The 17,956-nt window shown below is 43.1% G+C and overlaps 1 protein-coding gene across 1 annotated transcript in view; it reads left to right on the top strand.

Annotated features, from left to right (window-relative positions):
* Positions 1–3,560: 3,560 nt before the first annotated feature.
* Positions 3,561–17,956, top strand: part of PGGT1B (protein geranylgeranyltransferase type I subunit beta) — a 31,804-nt gene continuing 17,408 nt past the window's right edge. Inside the window, exons 1-3 of the mRNA XM_075272259.1 lie at positions 3,561–3,714; positions 7,605–7,723; positions 15,683–15,750. Coding sequence (XP_075128360.1) covers positions 3,587–3,714; positions 7,605–7,723; positions 15,683–15,750 — 315 coding nt within the window. The 5' untranslated portion in view covers positions 3,561–3,586. The remainder of the gene's footprint in view (positions 3,715–7,604; positions 7,724–15,682; positions 15,751–17,956) is intronic.

Raw genomic sequence — 17,956 nt, 5'->3', positions numbered from 1 at the left:
CTCAGCTATATTTAGCAAATGTAGTGATTGGATGTTATAATGGATGCTCTTACATTAGTGGTTCCCAGAAATTTCACTGTGTTTTGTAAGAACTAATGAGGATGTCAATATTTAGATTTATTTTTTTTAATATAGATTGTGAGCTCCATATAGGGCTCGCAATGTACTTTTTTTTTTTTTTTTTCCTATCAGTATGTCTTTGTAGAATGGGAGGAAATCCACGCAAACACGGGGAGAACATACAAACTCCTTGCAGATGTTGTTCCTGGTGGGATTCAAACCCAGGACTCCAGCGCTGCAAGGCTGCAATGCTAACCACTGAACCACCGCGTTGCCCTGCTGTCAATATTATATTTGTTGAGTCTTATACCCAGATACCCGGCAGATTCGCTGTACCAGGGCAAAACAGCATCCAGTAATATTTACATGCCAGAAACTGCAGTGCTCCCTAGCTATACAAATTGTTGCAGTGGGTTTACGTACTGCAGATCAGTGCTGCAGTACCTAAACCCATCAATTAATTTTGTATGGTGAGTGAGCAGTGTGGATCCTAGCATGTTGGTTTTACTAATATGCTAATTAGGCTCTCTATGGCCAGTAGCTGTCTGTTTGCTCCTACCCAGGTCCATCCACCTGACAGTAGAGAGACTAATTAACTTATTAGGTGCTGAAACTAACAGCAATTATTGCACAGGAATGTTTGAAGGTCGGGGGCTAGAGCACAAATTCAGGCAGAGCTGGAATCTGCACCCACTGAAGAATACAAAAGCTGGAGTTGGTGAAAGGTCCTCTTTAAAGAGATATTGCCATCTGAACATTTATGGCTACATCCATTGAATATGCTATAAATGCATGATACTTCTGAGACTCATTATAATCCAAAAAGAGCAATCAAGATATAAGACTTAACATTTAATGACATAAGTTAAAAGTATAAATATACACAAAAATATTTAAAAAGTCACACATCTGACATGTCACCTCATAGAAAACAATGGAACAACTCCACAACCACGGAATAGTTTACGGTGGACACGGCGGTCCCAAGTAAGGTAACCAATCACACTTACCCGACTTCAATCCGTGATAGGAAAGTTCCAAAAAGGACCGAAAGGGAAAATTCCAAAAGAGGCCATTTCATGTGAAAATAGAGTGAAATATAAAGAATAAAGGTGACTGAGGTGACATGTCAGATGTGTGACTTTTTATATATTTTTGTGTATATTTATACTTTTAACTTATATCATTAAACGTTAAGTCTTATATCTTGATTGCTCTTTTTGGATTACGTGAGCAACATTTTCTGCACTATAGAGTGTTGTTCTTGTCTGTACATTACTTCTGAGACTCCCATCTATCTTGAGAACAGGGACTATTTGTGGCTATAAGTAAATGGAGAAGGGCCACAAGCCTCTCCATTCAGCTATTTTTCATAACTCCCATAGAGATGACCTTAGCCATTCAATTGCAGCTGCAAATGGACCCAGTTATATATATGTAGGTTCTATCAGGCATTATGGCCAATCCTATGCTACTAAAATAAGCTGGTTCTGCCAGTATTCTGCAGATAAGTATCTTATGTGTATGTCCAGCTTTAGTTCCACTGTCTGAGCATTAAACAGAAACAATGTGGTATTCCTCCTAACTGTCCTGGATTCAGTGGTGCAGTCCTGGGCGGCGAGAGCAGTGGTGTAACTACCAGGGTAGCGGCTGCCACAGGGCCCGGGACATTAGGGGGCCCAGCGGGAAGTAACCATAGCAGGTAACGAGCCCTATTTACTTGCCAATCCTTGCTGCTGCTCATGGCCTCCAACACTTCTCCTTCTGTGGAGGCAGCTTTGAGCATGAGTGAGGATCTGATAAGTGAGGCCGCAGGCCCGCGAACCCCACAACCACTGCTATCCTTATATTCTGGGGTCTTTTTAGACCCCGGAGTGTTGGGCCAGAGGAGGTGAGACAACATAAAAACACTCTTACTAGAGATGAGCGAACACTGTTCAGATCAGCCGATCCGAACAGCACGCTCCCATAGAAATGAATGGAAGCACCTGTGACGCTGACTTTGCCGGCGGCCAGCCAGCGTCACAGGTGCTTCCATTCATTTCTATGGGAGCGTGCTGTTTGGATCGGCTGATCCGAACAGTGTTCGCTCATCTCTATTACTTACCTCTCCTGGACTCTGGCTGGCTTCGGGCCTGTTTAGTGACGTCACATACATCACATGACCCAGGTAAGCGTCACTATGCATCGCGACGCAGGTCTGGGTCAAGTGACATCTGGTCCAACATTGAAGATGGTCAAAATCAGTGGGGATTGCGCCGGACTCATGGAGAGGTAAGTAACATTGTATTTTATGTTTGTATCCTCCCCTGGCTCTCCAATCATCATTATACTCTGGGTCTGAAAAGATGGGTGGTCCAAAATGGGGCATAATACCGTGTGTAGGGAGCATTAAGGGGCATAATAGTGTGTAGGAATGCGGTTTGTGTCTAACGTTCGCCTTTGGGTCCCGCCATTCCTAGTCCGGTCTCCACCTGTTGATGATAACTTGGACACAGGTAGGGGGAGATGCAGTGATGTCAGTGATCTCATGCCTGCTGCTCTCTGAAGCCATGGACAGTGGAGACTGGAGTGGAATGGGGGGAGTACTAGGACCACAATAAGGGGGCAATACAGTGTGAGGTCTGCTATAGGGGGCACTATAGTATGTGGGGGCCACAATGAGGGAACATTATACAGTGTGAGGTCTGCTATAGGGGGCACTATAGTATGTGGGGGCCACAATGAGGGAACAATTATACAGTGTGAGGTCTGCTATAGGGGGCACTATAGTATGTGGGGGCCACAATGAGGGAACAATTATACAGTGTGAGGTCTGCTATAGGGGGCACTATAGTATGTGGGGGCCACAATGAGGGAACATTATACAGTGTGAGGTCTGCTATAGGGGGCACTATAGTATGTGGGGGCCACAATGAGGGAACAATTATACAGTGTGAGGTCTGCTATAGGGGGCACTATAGTATGCGGGGGCCACAATGAGGGAACATTATACTGTGTGAGGTCTGCTATAGGGGGCACTATAGTATGTGGGGGCCACAATGAGGGAATATTATACTGTGTGAGGTCTGCTATAGGGGGCACTATAGTATGTGGGGGCCACAATGAGGGAATATTATACTGTGTGAGGGTCACAATACTGTATGGGAGCCCTCACCATAAATATTGTACTAGTTTTAGGTTGTGTGGTAGTAACATGTACACAGCTCTTCTACTGCCACACTACACCCCCCTGCCACTGCATACTATATACACATGCCATGTACAGCTCCACTACGTGCACATTGTACATACACACATAACCCCGCTCTATCAGACATGGAGCTCTTCTTCATATACTGTATACATACAGCCTGACATTTACAATATATATTCCTGAGCATCATGAAGTATGAAAACTTCATTTCCCAAAATTCAAGCTGCTCCCTGCCTGGCTCCACCCCCACACGTGACTGATCACATGACCCTGACATCCTCACAGTTTTTGCTGTACGGGAAGAGGCGTGGGTCAATTTAGATCAGGGAGATGGCGGCGGAGGAGGAGGATGAGTTGCTCGGGGAGAGGTTACTTTTCCTCCCTGATCGCCATGTCCGTTACTTTCAGCGGAGCCTCCAAGCTCTCCCGGAGCAGTGCTCGTCACTAGAGACCAGCAGGTAATGGCCGAGGGCTGGGGTTGTCACCAGGGCGGAACACAACCGCATCCACTTGTTACCTGGTTACACGTATACATGTAGCGGTTATCATACTACCGCTACCCCGGGCATCAGGACTGGTAATATAATACTACTGCTATCCTGTGTATCAGGCTTGGTTATAATACTACTAGTACCCCTGTATCAGGACTGGTTATATAATACTACTGCTATCCTGTGTATCACGATTGGTTATAATAATACTATTACCCCTATATCAGGATTGATTATAATATTACTAGTACCCCTGTATGAGGATTGATTATAATTAGAGATGAGCGAGTAGTGAAATATTCGAGTTTCGAGTAGAGCCTCAATATTCGACTACTTGATTGACTACAGTCTATGGGAAAAAAAAACCACTATTCGACTAAAGGAGAGTCACCAAGTCCACAAGTAGCAGGAGGAGAGTGTTTAAGAGAAGTGCTGTGCAGTTAATGCGCACGGACCCCATAGACTATAACGGGTCCGTGCGCTTTAACTGCACAACGCTTGCAGTTGCGCTGATATTCCGTTCGGGGCGTCCTCCTGCGGACTCCCTATGCTATACAGTGTACAGCATTCGGCCAATCAACACTGGTTCTGCCGGAGGCTCGTCTGTGACAAGGCGGAGTCTAAGATTGGACCACAGCAGTCTCCATTGTGGTCCAATCTTAGACTCCGCCTCCTCACAGACGAGCCTCCGATTGAACCAGCGTTGATTGGCTGAATGCTGTACACTGTATGGCATTTGGCCAATCAGCGCTGGTCAATGCATTCCTATGAGAAAAAGTCAGCTCCCACATAACCGCAAGCTGCCAGCCCTCCCGACTAGCAAAGACGAGCCTGCTGCAGAACCAACGTTGATTTGCAAAATGCTATACACTGCTGGTTCTGTGAATAGGCGTAGTATTTGTACGAGTATTTTGAATACCATAATATTCTATCGAATACTACTCGCTCATCTCTAATTATAATACTACTAGTACCCCTGTATCAGGATTGATTATAATGCTGCTTCCCTGTGTCTCAGTTCTTGTGTAATACTGCCACCCATATCTCAGGACTGGTCATAATACTACTAGTACCCCTCGTATCAGAACTGGTTATAATGTTGCATCCCTGTGTCTCATTTCTTGTGTAACACTGCCGTCTCATATCTTAGGACTGATTATAATTCCTTGTCTGCTGCTATTATATACAGGAGCATAGAAGCTGTAGTATGTACCTACTACATCAGCCATAGTCTGTGTCATTGTTCCATTATCACTATGCGCTGTGTATTAATGTCAGAGCCGTAGATCCCTGCTAGTAGATCGGTCTGTAGAGTTCACATCTTTGCATTGAGAATGGGAGAGATGTAAGGATGACATCAGTCTCTGTGATGTGTCTATCAGCCATTACTACAGAAGTCAGTGGGACAGGTTTGGGTTTTCCAGTGACTGGGATGTGGGGTTGCGGAATTATCATCTGTAACATATGTGCCTTAGTTCAGTCTTTAGTATTACACAGGATAATAGATCAGGCATTATTATAGGCAGGAAGGATAACATGCAGGTATCTCCAATGTTTTCCCTTTGTACGCATTGCTGGAAACAATGGAGGTACTTCTCACCAAATTCAAATCCATGAAAATTGTCGGATCATATCGGACAACCATTGTGTCTCAATTAATGATGGAAGCAGACGCAAGAAACTGTATGGCTGCCATGTTTAATGAAGGAGATGCATTATTGTATAGCAGCGGTCTGGTGTCCATAACTGCTTACATGTATCTCCTGTGTAGTGAAGACGGATCTCTGACATCACTAGTGCAGACGATGCTAAAACTGTGCCTGTAGGAATGCACAGGATCTATTGTTATAGTGAAAGGGAATGTGTTGCCAAAAAGTGACCTATATTTTAAGATATGATCACCATATTTTGAAATTTTTGGTGAGGATTTTAAAAAGAATTTCCATATTATCTATATATATTTATTTATGTAATCCTAATACGTAGACACTTCCTGTTTTCTGTAGGAGATTTAATTTCAGAAGCCACTTCACTTATCTGCACCTCAATGAATCCACCAGTCTACAATGTCCTCTGCCCAGGTCACAGGGCATACCTAGAAAGCTCTCATACAAGAAAATAGGGTCATTGTGTTATGGTCCATGGTCTGTCTCTAGGAGACACAATGTCACAAACTATATTAGGCTAAATTGAAAGATTCTGAGGACAGATAATAACATGGGGAAATTAAAAAAACAAAGTCATCAAAAATTCCTTAAAAATATGTTTTAATATAAAAACCTGGTAACACTTTCCTTTTAAATGGCTCTGTAATTTTTGTGGCCCAGGATATAACATTGATGGCCCTATCTTTAGGAGAGGCGCAGGGAGTCACTCCCTCCAGTCACACACATTGATATTTGGGTACCCCGTGTGTGAGGTCAGTGGTTCCCAGTCTTGAGGTGTATGACTGGCCCTTTCTTCCTTCGGTGATAGTAGCTACATAGGATAAGCTTGTATGGGGTTGTTAGTGAAGCACTTACATGACTTTGGGTGGGTCACCATAAGAATAAGGGGTGTTGAGCGTTCCTCTATGTATTAAATATTGACAAGTCAGGGCAGATAGTGAAGATGTCAGGGAGCATTCACACTACCGTCATTGTCCGACAGGTAGTGTCCGCTCCTAGTGTCCGTTCAAAATCTCGCACGGACATTAGGAGCGGACACTAGCTGTGTCCGTGACGTTTTTCATTCATTTAAATGGCGATCGGGTGCGTTCTTTTGCACTCCCTGTCTGTCCTTAACTGTCTGTTTGTAAAGATGTCTGACCTTTCAAGCGGACAGCAAAACCTGGCATGTAGGTTTTTTCTGTCCGCTTGAAAAGTCGGACATCTTTACGAACGGACAGTTAAGGACAGGCACGGAGTGTAAAAGAACGCACCCGATCGCCATTTAAATGAATGAAAAATGTCACGGACACAGCTAGTGTCCGCTCCTAATGTCCGTGCGAGATTTTGAACGGACACTAGGAGCGGACACTACCTGTCGGACACTGACGGTAGTGTGAACGCCCCCTTACAAGATCTAGTTTTTGCAATGGTGCTCACAAACAGAAAATAATCCAGTGTTCTGCAATTTACCTATGATCATTTCTGTGGTTTCCTGTGTCACAGCATGAGGAGAGCCTAGGCCTGGGTGGAGGCTCTTCTTATGCCTAGGGTCTCATACATTGGGGAACATGTGTTAATCTGATCACCCAGGTTAGTAATAATTTCACCTTGATCAAATTTTCTAGCAAAAAAGTAGGATATTTTTGATACATGGCCATTTTGCATCAAAAAATGTGTTATTTTATCCTTTCTCTGACGTTCTTGTACATAGGACTTCTCATGATGCGCCAGGGTTACTAAAGTGGTTATGCCACAAAGCATATATATTAAAATATATTTATTTATGTATACATAATCCTGAGAATGAACCAGTTTTACCCACATTGAGATTTCAGAGTGAATACCGCCGGGCTGAATCTAGGTGACAATTTCACATTCTCATTCACTTCAATGGGGAGCGCTGGAGATCGGCACATGCTGTACTTTGGCTATCTCCAGTGCTCCCATTGAAGCGTGGATGCATATTGTCCAGCAAGAGAATGCCTATATTGAATCTGAATTCACATTGGGGCTAAAAAAAAACAAAAAATCCGTCTGCAGGATAGAGAATAGAGAATAAATGTGCTTTGCAGCATAACCCCTTTAAGAGACTGGAGCCTTGTAATTCTTGTGGCGAATCAGCCGCCAGTGCTCACAATACCAGCATCAGTCTTAATAAATCTCCACCATTTTTAAATTTTTTTACATTATTGCTAATTTGTCTTTTAGGTTGACTATTGCGTTTTTTGCTCTGTCTGGCCTGGACATGTTGGACTCATTGCATGTTGTGAACAAAGCAGAGATAATCGAGTGGATCTATTCACTTCAGGTCCTCCCTACTGAAGACAGTAAGTAGCGTTTTTGCTTTAATATGGAAATAAAATTGAAAAAACCTTTGTACAAACGATTTGAACATTTTAGTTAGCAGATGTCACCACTCATCTGCGTCACTGACACAGTTGCCCTTCCTTTGGACATCTTTACTGCACCAATGAGTTCTCATAGGTGACCGGACAGCACAGGCAAGATCATATGTAATCTACGGCACCGCTGTGGTCATGCGTTGCTGAAAGACAAATCATTACATTGATGACTGGCAGTGCAGAATCTCTCTAAATGTCATGTACTATCACCTTGAATCCCGTCAGGGTTTGCACAGACGTCAGCTGCAGACAGAGCGGTCGTTTTTACAGTAGCCTGCTCAGCGTGAGGGTTTGCTGAGCAATGCTAATACTGTCCAGACACAATTCATCAAAGAAAGCAAATACACTTGTACAATACATTTGAGGTCACATTTAAGAAACGGCTATGTGAGGATGAACAAAAAATGTAAGGGAAAAGAAAACTTTCCAACTACTAATTATATGAAGAGGCTTTTTTTTGTTTTGTTTTTTTTTACATGTATATGCTCATTTAAATGGGTTTTTCGGGCTTATCCTTTAAAGAGGACCTTTCACCATTTTGCCCATAGGCAGTTCTATATACTGCCGGAAAGCTGACAGTGCGCTGAGTTCAGCACACTGTCGGCTTTCCCGATGTGGGCCCGGTGTGAAGAGCTTACGGTCCGGTACCGTAGCTCTTCTATGGTCAGAAGGGCGTTTCTGACACTCAGTCAGAGACGTCCTTCTTCACAGCACAGCCAATCGCGCTGTGCTGTGAGTGCCGGGAGGATCTCCCCCCTCCCTCTGCTCACAGTACTCGTCCATAGACGAGCATTATCAGGGAGGGAGGGGGCGTTCCTCCCGGCTCTCACAGCACAGCGCAATTGGCTGTGCTGTGAAGAAGGACGTCTCTGGCTAACTGTCAGAAACGCCCTTCTGACCATAGAAGAGCTACGGTACCGGACCGTAAGCTCTTCACACCGGGCACAGATCGGGAAAGCCGACAGTGCGCTGAACTCAGCGCACTGTCAGCTTTCTGGTAGTATATAAAACTGCCTGTGGGCAAAATGGTGAAAGGTCCTCTTTAAGTCATCAATTGCAGATTAGCGGGAATCTGACACCCAGGACCCCCACAGATTTGCTCTTTGAAGCAGTAGCATTGCTCAAGGGGCACGGAGTGAATGGGACTGAGCTGCAATACAAAGCAGAGCTGCTAAACAGTGTTTGGTCTCTTCAAACAACTGATCATTGGGGGTCAGATCTTCATTGATTGACTTATCTGGGACCAATGATCAGTTGATAAATCCTAGAAACTCCTTTAAAGAAGAGAAGGTCTTAGGTTTCTTCACCAGTACTCCATCGTTGAAAGGCCAGCACCTGGTTTACCCCCATGATCATCAGACAGCTCTACACACTTTGTAGCGACTATGACACACTGTTGCTGCTCAGTTCCCAATCTTAAATTGGTTGTGTAGGATTTGGAAACATGGCTACTTTTTTCTTGTCTTGGAATGACCTCACGTCCATTGGTCACATGGCAGTGCTACAGCTCAGTCCCATTAAAATGAGGCATGGCTGTTTGACTAGCATATGTTGTGTCACTAAGGGGGCGTTCATACTTGCACCCCTGTCCAGTGTTTGCCATTCTGCCAGATTTCTGTCCTCAGCCCTTGCGTAACTGGACACTTATCTCAGTAAATTTGGTGCATGGCAGAAAATGGTTTCTTTTGCTTTTTCAGACATTTTCTATTGTAAAGCCTAATATATCCACTGGTCCAGTCCGCTCCCTGGATTAACTTTTCACACTCCTTTTGAAAGTGGTAGGACCACCAAAAATTATAGTACAAATGTGGCTTGCACCAAAATTGTTAACTTATTTTTGCTCAAGAAAACTTACTGAACTGGCATGATAAATTCCCCCAACTCTGCAGACATCAAGACGCTCTGTCACTCCTGCCTCATGGATTCCATTTGTAGCATAAAATCCTTCATCATTTTGAGGCTCTAGTGCTACATACAACATTCTGTTTTCTTGTGGCTTGTTTAGTGCATAGCGTATATCATCCTCACAAAAAAAAAATCCCAAAACTTTGCACAGAGATGCCATATCTATTTGTGTATATCTATCTGTGTATGCTTGTTTGCCAAAGAGGAAGATGCAAAAGCAGCTTCACTTCATTGTGAGCCATGAAACAGATGTTGTTTTTGTGATGACGTATACTGTATAGTAGATTGGAAAATCATTACAGGCCACATGGGGGTGACTTATTGTTACTGCCCCACCATACAGACAAATACTGTGTGAGAGAAAATAAAATGTCAGGGCTGGCACATGTTAGGACATATTATTTAGTTACAAATGTCACTTACAGAACACATGTCACCAAGTACAAAATACTAAGCGCCTTACATCATTTGATTCTCGCTGTGCCTCTGCTCTATTTGGTAATTCTCTTTTTAAAATCCATCAACCTCTTCAGAAAACACGGCCCCTGGAAGGTTATAGCTCTGATTCTCCAAGTGGGTGGTAACCTATAAGAAAATAAAAGGTTCCCGCCCACATGGAGAATTGGAGTTAGTTTACATGTAATCTTCCAAGAGCTGTATGCATGATAAGACAGGTTTTAAAAAGAAAAACAACAGATTGTTCAGGGGCGAGAAACATATGATTTATGTTATTGTAGTATTTTAGGCTCGGTGACAGGTCCTCTTTACGCGCCCCACACACACTTTTTCCCAATGTTGTCACTAAGTGGTGCATGCTTTTCAAAAGTTCTGTCTTATTTCTTTCATTGTACACTCAGTGGCTAGGAAGGCGTAACGTGGCTCAGTGGTTAGGCCCGATGCCTTGCAACGTTGGAGTCCTAGATTTGCATACAGCCAAGGACAACATCTGCAAGGAGTTTGTATATTGTCCCCATGTTTGTGTGGGTTTCCTCCAGGTTCTCCTCCCACGCTCCAAAGACTGATACTGATATTGAATTGAAATGTGCTTAGACAATATTGCTGTAAATCGCTGCAAAATAAATATACCTGGTGAGTATTTGGTGGCATTGCCTTTAAATCATCTAACTTAAGTCATATATAGATGGCAGTGGAACCGCACACTTATAACATAAAGAGTATGGGTGCTAGCAGTCAAAGAGTCCTGCGACTCATGCACAGTATAAACAAATGCTGCTGCACACCGTATATAGGTGAAAGGGTGAAACAGAATTTTATTTTTGGTACATAAACGCCATGAATTGGTTTGACAAGCATAGAGAAAGCACTAGATCAATTAAATGCATATAACGTTTCGGTCATTTTGGACCTTCATCAGATTGGATCTAGTAGGAAGCAAGCAGAGTGCGCAGCAGGGTCATGGCGTGCGCACGCCATGACCTATATACGGTGTGCAGCAGCATTTATATCTAACTTAGGTCAAACATTTTGGCCAAAAGCTGTCTAAAAAAAATAAATGCATTGAAGACACAATTTGCAACTACAGATTCTTAAATTTTTGCCATATTTCTCTATTTACACCAGCGTACATACATTAATTTGACTGCATGCACATAACATTCTGGTTATCCATTTAGCAGGAAAAAAAATCTCAGTTGTTCGCCTATCTGTTTTTAGTGGTTCCATTAAAAGGATGGCTGTGCTTGTAATAAATGCAGGCTTCTATTTACACCCTTGAGTTTAGACAGTAGGTCTCAAGCACATCCCCCACATGTGGCCCCTGAGGCTGTACTCATCACCCTGTGAGACGTATGTGTTTTTGGAGCAGGGGAAGAGAACGTGTCCAGGAGCAATGAAGTAAGGACCTGCTGGAGGCCATTCAACTGTATGGGGCCACTACTGGGGTTATTAAACTATAAATTTGTATTGTATAGAATTTGTAACTTAAGTTTTTTTTGTATGTTTGGCCAGTCAACTTCCCAGTCAACTTTTGGACCCCTGGTTTAGATTTTGGCTATAAACAGCACTTTACAAAAGAGCTATGAGGTACAACCCACCTGCTACTACATTCAGGCTTTATATCCGGAGATGTTCCCAATGTATATGTCTAACATGCTTCTATTGGTCAGATGTTTTGCGATGTTCACTTCTTCTAGCTGTAATATGAACATATATACAAGTTCTCTTGGATGTGTTTCTAGTTGACTCCATACATTATGACATTAGTGTGGCACTTGGTGATGCCATTCTATGAGCAGTGTTGTGTGTTTTACCTGTCATGTAACAGTAGATGGCAGTGTAACATATGGTAGAAATATTTCTAGGTGTATAGTCAAGTTTTTCTTTAACATAAAGCAAATATAGATCCATAGGACATTGGACATGTATATCTAAAAGTCATTGAGACCACCTCCGTCTTATAGCCAATATGCACCCACATTTTAAGGATTACATCTGTTAAGGTTACATGTTGTAACCTTACTTTATGCTGGTTTTAGGTCAAAAGGTTTGACCCAAGTTATACCCAAGGTTATAAGGCGATGGCAGTAATTTCTCGCCGGGTACATGTAAGCTGAAATAAATCACTGTCTGTAGTGTTATTCTGACATTTCACATTCTAGAACTATAGTAGTGATCCCAACTGACCTAAGAGACAGAAGTATCTAAGTTATAATGAATGTGGCTAAGGGGAATGTAAACTTAGAATTTCAACTCTATTTGACCAATATCTTTGTAGTGGTGGCTAAGTTCCTAACTACACCAAAAAAAAATAAAAATGGGCCCAGTGTGTGTGAACAGGGCTCAGGTCTGCACGAGCATTGAACAACCTCTGTCTGCAGAGTCTAACACCCAAACTGCAAATGTTCGGGGAAGAAGATGTCTTACAGATCACTCTTTAGTATTTGGACCTTGTTTCCCAAAAAAATGGAGGAATACCTTAAGACACTTATTTTACAGTGGATTTGATATTTCCTGTGCCAGAGGAGGACACTCTTAATTCATGATCTAGTCCCTTTCCCCTGGTGTTCTTGCATCTAGACGCAAGTCTATGGCAGCCTTAGGGTTTCTGTAGATTATAACGTCATTTATGATATAAAAGTGGCATAATTAATAATTAATATGGTGCGTATGGAAAGCCTTTGCCTCAATCACTTTTGGAAAGGTGGTTAGGCTAGCGCAACATGGCCACTGGCAACTGTTTTATTTTTATGTCACTCTCCATACAACATCCAACTACTTATTTCCAGTCTGACTTTCTTGACAGGGGATTCCCTCTTGACAGGAGCCCCTCCATATGAGGACACACTAGAGCTGCTGTGTCATACTCCGTGTCTCGCTGCATTACACACATGGCACTAATGTGACTAGAATGCATTGCTATGTTTCCCCCTGCAGTGGAGATGTATTCCTGTGTGGTTTCACCCCGTGTGACCACAGCAGATCCCCAGGGTTAGAGAACCTCCCTAGCCAACTGACTTCTCTTGTCTTTGTGAGACAACCCCTTGAATGTTTAATGAAGTTTCCTCTGGTGACAATTGTCACTTGGACATTTCCTTTCTTTGCTATATTGCAGCCATTTCTGTTGCTAGCAGTATTGCATACGAGTGAATTCTGATGAGACAGCAAAATTGAGTTCTCACGATGGAGAATGAATAGGTGAGCATAAAAATTGAGCTGACTTGGCAGTCAAATCTGTGTCTGCAGATGACCGATGTCCTGCAGGCATTTTGTGAAGTGAACACACTGGGCGCAGAGAAGAGACTATAGCTCGCACCCTGAGTCAGCACATAGTGGCGGCTAACAAAGAGACTTGGTGCTGTCCTCTAACTTCAGGTGTCCTCAGGCCTGCGGGAAAGTGTCACATTGGAAAAATCACCCAGTGTCTTATTAATGTTAATTGTCTTTGATTTATGTCTCTTGGTTGTCGAATATGAATGTAATCGATAGGTTAATATTGACCTCGTAAAGATGTAGCAAACATTAACTTGACATTGCTGGTGCCTCATTCTCTTGCATAAACTTCTGCAGTAGAAAAGAAAATGGGCATTTATTAATTCTTCTGTATTTGTGAACCATTCCATTGTATGCAAGTTTACTTACACTACACTGGACCCCCTGAACGGAAACCTAATCCGCATAAAAAAGTGGTTACCTTAGGAAACTGGCGGACCCCATAGACTATAATGGGAGCCGTGTGGTTTCTGCTCAGTTTATGCATGAAAAATACGGAGAGAAAACCACTACTTGTGTGGTGTACTGTACCCATACCATCAGTGGTCATGGTCAGATGTCATATACAGCTGAAATCCTGCAAAAATTAATCTTTTTTTCTCTGCTGGTTTTAGTTTTAAAGAGGACCTTTCACCACCTGAGGCACATGCAGTTTTATATACAGCTAGAAAGCTGACAGTGGTGAATTCAGCGCGCTATTGGCTTTCATGTTCTGTGCCCCCGGTGAAGAGCTATTGGTGCCGGCACTGTAGCTTTCACCGTCAGAAAGGGGTTTCTGACAGTCAGTCAGGAACGCCCCTCCTCACAGTAGCGCCTATAGTGCTGTACTGCGAGAGGGGGCATTCCTTACCGCCCAGTGATGACGCTGAGGAACGTCCCTCAGTACTCATGTATAGAAGAGCACTATCAGGAGGGGAGGGAGGCATTTATTTTCTGTATCTATGATTATTATTAGCCCCAATGTCTATATGTATTGTTGTCTGACGGTCTCTGTCGCTCAGTCTGTTGCCGTCATGTATGACATAAAGTCTTGCAAAGTGATAAAATCCAGGTGTAAATTTTGTATACTCCTTATATGAAACCTGAACCACAGGTGGCATCTAAACCAGACAGACTCCCTTGTGATGGAGAGCTATATTTTACTGTGAAAAATCATGTGATATTCCTTGTGGTTCTGACAGGGTGAAACTGGTGACCGATTTCCTTTCATTTTGATGTTGAAATATATATATACACAGTACACCCCAAAAGATTGGACACGCCTTCTCATTCAAAGAGTTTTCTGTATTTTCATGACTATGGAAATTGTAGATTCACACTAAAGGCATCAAAACTATGAATTAACACATGGAATTATATACTGAATAAAAAAAAGTGTGAAACAACTGAAAATATGTCTTATATTCTAGGTTCTTCAAAGTAGCCACATTTTGCTTTGATTACTGCTTTGCACACTCTTGGCATTCTCTTGATGAGCTTCAAGAGGAAGTCACCGGAAATGGTTTTCACTTCACAGGTGTGCCCTGTCAGGTTTAATAAGTGGGATTTCTTGTCTTATAAATGGGGTTGGGACCATCAGTTGTGTTGTGCAGAAGTCAGGTGGATACACAGCTGATAGTCCTACTGAATAGACTGTTAGAATTTGTATTATGGCAAGAAAAAAAAAGCAGCTAAGTAAAGAATAACGAGTGGCCATCATTACTTTAAGAAATGAAGGTCAGTCAGTCCGAAAAATTGGGAAAACTTTGAAAGTGTCCCCAAGTGCAGATGCAAAAACCATCAAGCGCTACAAAGAAACTGGCTCACATGAGGACCGCCCCAGGAAAGGAAGGCCAAGAGTCACCTCTGCTGCAGAGGATAAGTTCATCCGAGTCACCAGGCTAAGAAATCGCAGGTTAACAGCAGCTCAGATTAGACACCAGGTCAATACCACACAGAGTTCTAGCAGCAGACACATCTCTACAACAACTGTTAAGAGGAGACTTTGTGCAGCAGGTCTTCATGGTAAAATAGCTGCTAGAAAACCACTGCTAAGGACAGGCAACAAGCAGAAGAGACTTGTTTGGGCTAAAGACCACAAGGAATGGACATTAGACCAGTGGAAATCTGTGCTTTGGTCTGAGGAGTCCTAATTTGAGATCTTTGGTTCCAACCACCGTGTCTTTATGCGACATATATATATATATATATATGTGTGCGTGTTAAGTTTGATATTTTTACAGAAACCATTGCATTTTTTTATTTCCTTAGAATCCAATCTAGATCGATGTGGTTTCCGCGGTTCGTCATGTTTGGGGTTACCATTCAATCCATCCAAGGTATGTTGAAACGTTGTAATTGTAGTATGTCATAAAGGGTGATTTTTGAACTACATGCACACGACCCATATGCTTGACTGACTACAAAATGGACAGGAGTAGGACCTGCACTGCTGCCCCATACCGGTCAGCATGCACAGACTAATATAGCACAGTGTAAATAGCATCCTGTATTCCGCTGCCAGTCAGGTTTCATCATAGCTGGAAAAACTCTATGATCCTATTAGTTTCCACATGTTAAATGAATTATTCAGGGCACTATAGAATATTGTATTTGTTTCATTCCTGATAACTGCTTTAAGCAGTAAACAACCGGCGCTAATGTCTCCGATCGGTCCTGGGACCGATCGGAGGCATTAACCCCTCCGGCGCCACGGTCAAAGGCAACGGAGGCGCCATTTTCCTGGCAACGCATGGGCGCCGCCATTTTGCCGGTGATCGCTGGCGCCTGGAGCAAGCTCCAGGGGCGACGTCACGTTGCCATGACAGCCGAGAGCCTTTACAAGGCTCCCAGGCTTGTCTGCAAGCTCTTTCTTTTGCAGGCTAGTCTAGGCAGCCTGCAAAAGAAATGATGATTTTTTGCAATGCATTGCAATACATTAGCATTGTAATGCATTGCATTAGTGATCAGACCCCCTGGGGTTCAACACCCCTAGGGGGTCTAATAAATGCAAAAAAAAAAAATTAAAAAAAGTAAAAAAAAAAAAAACACATATAAAAGTAGTTAAATACTGTGAAACACATATATGTTAGGTATCCCCGCGTCCGAAATCGCCCGCTCTACAATATATTTTTCCTGTTTGGTAAAGGCTGTAGCGGGAAAAATAGTCAAAAGTGCCAAACCGCCGTTTTTTCACTGTTTTGATTCTGATAAAAATTTGAATAAAAAGTGATCAAAGCAATAGCATTTCCCGAAAATGGTAGAACTAAAAAGTACACCCGGCCCCGCAAAAAAAGACGCCCTATGCAGCCCTGTACACAGACGTATAAAAAGGTTACGGCTGTCGATATATGGCGACTTTTAGAAAAAAAAAATTGGGAAAACCTGATGCGGCCCAGCCTCACTCAGACTCTACCTCCAGCGGCCCCCGGGTAAATTGCGTTTGAGACCCCTGCTCTAACTGAACATAGAATAGGTTACCTCACCTAGAATAACAGAAATCCAAAAAGCCAGTTGAATCATTCAGGACACAGCTCCAAAAATATGACCTCTCTGTTTGGCACTCCAGCCAAGCTCTGCCCCTAATCTGCTGTTGGAGCAGACTTCTTAAGCCTCCTTGATGAGCAGATTCTCTGCAGCTGAGTCGCTGCCAAAACATCCCCAAAGTGTGGACTAGGGGGGGGTGGAATGACAGGTCCGTCTACCAACCTACCTGCCATTCCTAAAAATACAGCCCAGTAACCAGAACTCTGAAATAACTCTCAGCAGACATTAGTTATCTGCTGAGAAACATTCTTTCTGGAGTTTTCTCATCTCACCCACCTTAGTAGTCTGGGTGAGATGTACACCCCCTCCATTACCTGACCAGCCATCAGCTTACATGACCAAATTGAGGTATCAGTATATGAGAAAATTCTCATGGTTATACCTTATGCTTTAGCCTACTGCTATCTTCTGATGTTAAAGGGGCTCTATCAGCAAAGTTTTGCTGTGTGAGCCCCACATATGCGTGAATAGCCTTTAAAAAGGCTATTCAGGCACCGCTAATCTTATTTTAAACCCCGCTCCTGTTTTAAAATAAAACTATAAAACCATATATGTAAATCATACCTTTGCATGCACAGGGGGGCGGTCGTGCACGATCAGACGTCATCTTCGGTCCTGCCTTCCTCTTCTTTCTTGTTCCTTCTTCCAGCGATGTCCTGGCTCTTCTCCGCCTTCATCTTCTGTTCTTCCGGAGTGAAGACGTTCGCGAGCGTACTGCGCATGCTCGCGTAGTTCTAAGAGATACTTAGAACTACAACAAAAATGGTGCGTATGCTCCTGAGGGAGCGCTACTGCGCATGCGCGGGGTTTGAATGCAACCCACTGGAATAACAGAAGATGAAGGCGGAGAAGAGCGAGGACAGGAGGACGTCGCTGGAAGAAGAAAGAAGAGGAAGGCGGGACCAAAGATGACGTCGGATCGTGCACAACCACCTAGCGTGCATGCAAAGGTATGATTTACATATATGTTTTTATAGTTTTATTTTAAAACGGGCGGGG

The sequence above is a fragment of the Leptodactylus fuscus genome, chromosome 1 (assembly GCF_031893055.1).
Source record: "Leptodactylus fuscus isolate aLepFus1 chromosome 1, aLepFus1.hap2, whole genome shotgun sequence".
NCBI classification, from domain to species: Eukaryota; Metazoa; Chordata; class Amphibia; order Anura; family Leptodactylidae; genus Leptodactylus; species Leptodactylus fuscus.
Note: the sequence above shows the minus strand (reverse complement) of the source record. Positions and strands in the feature narration are given on the sequence as shown.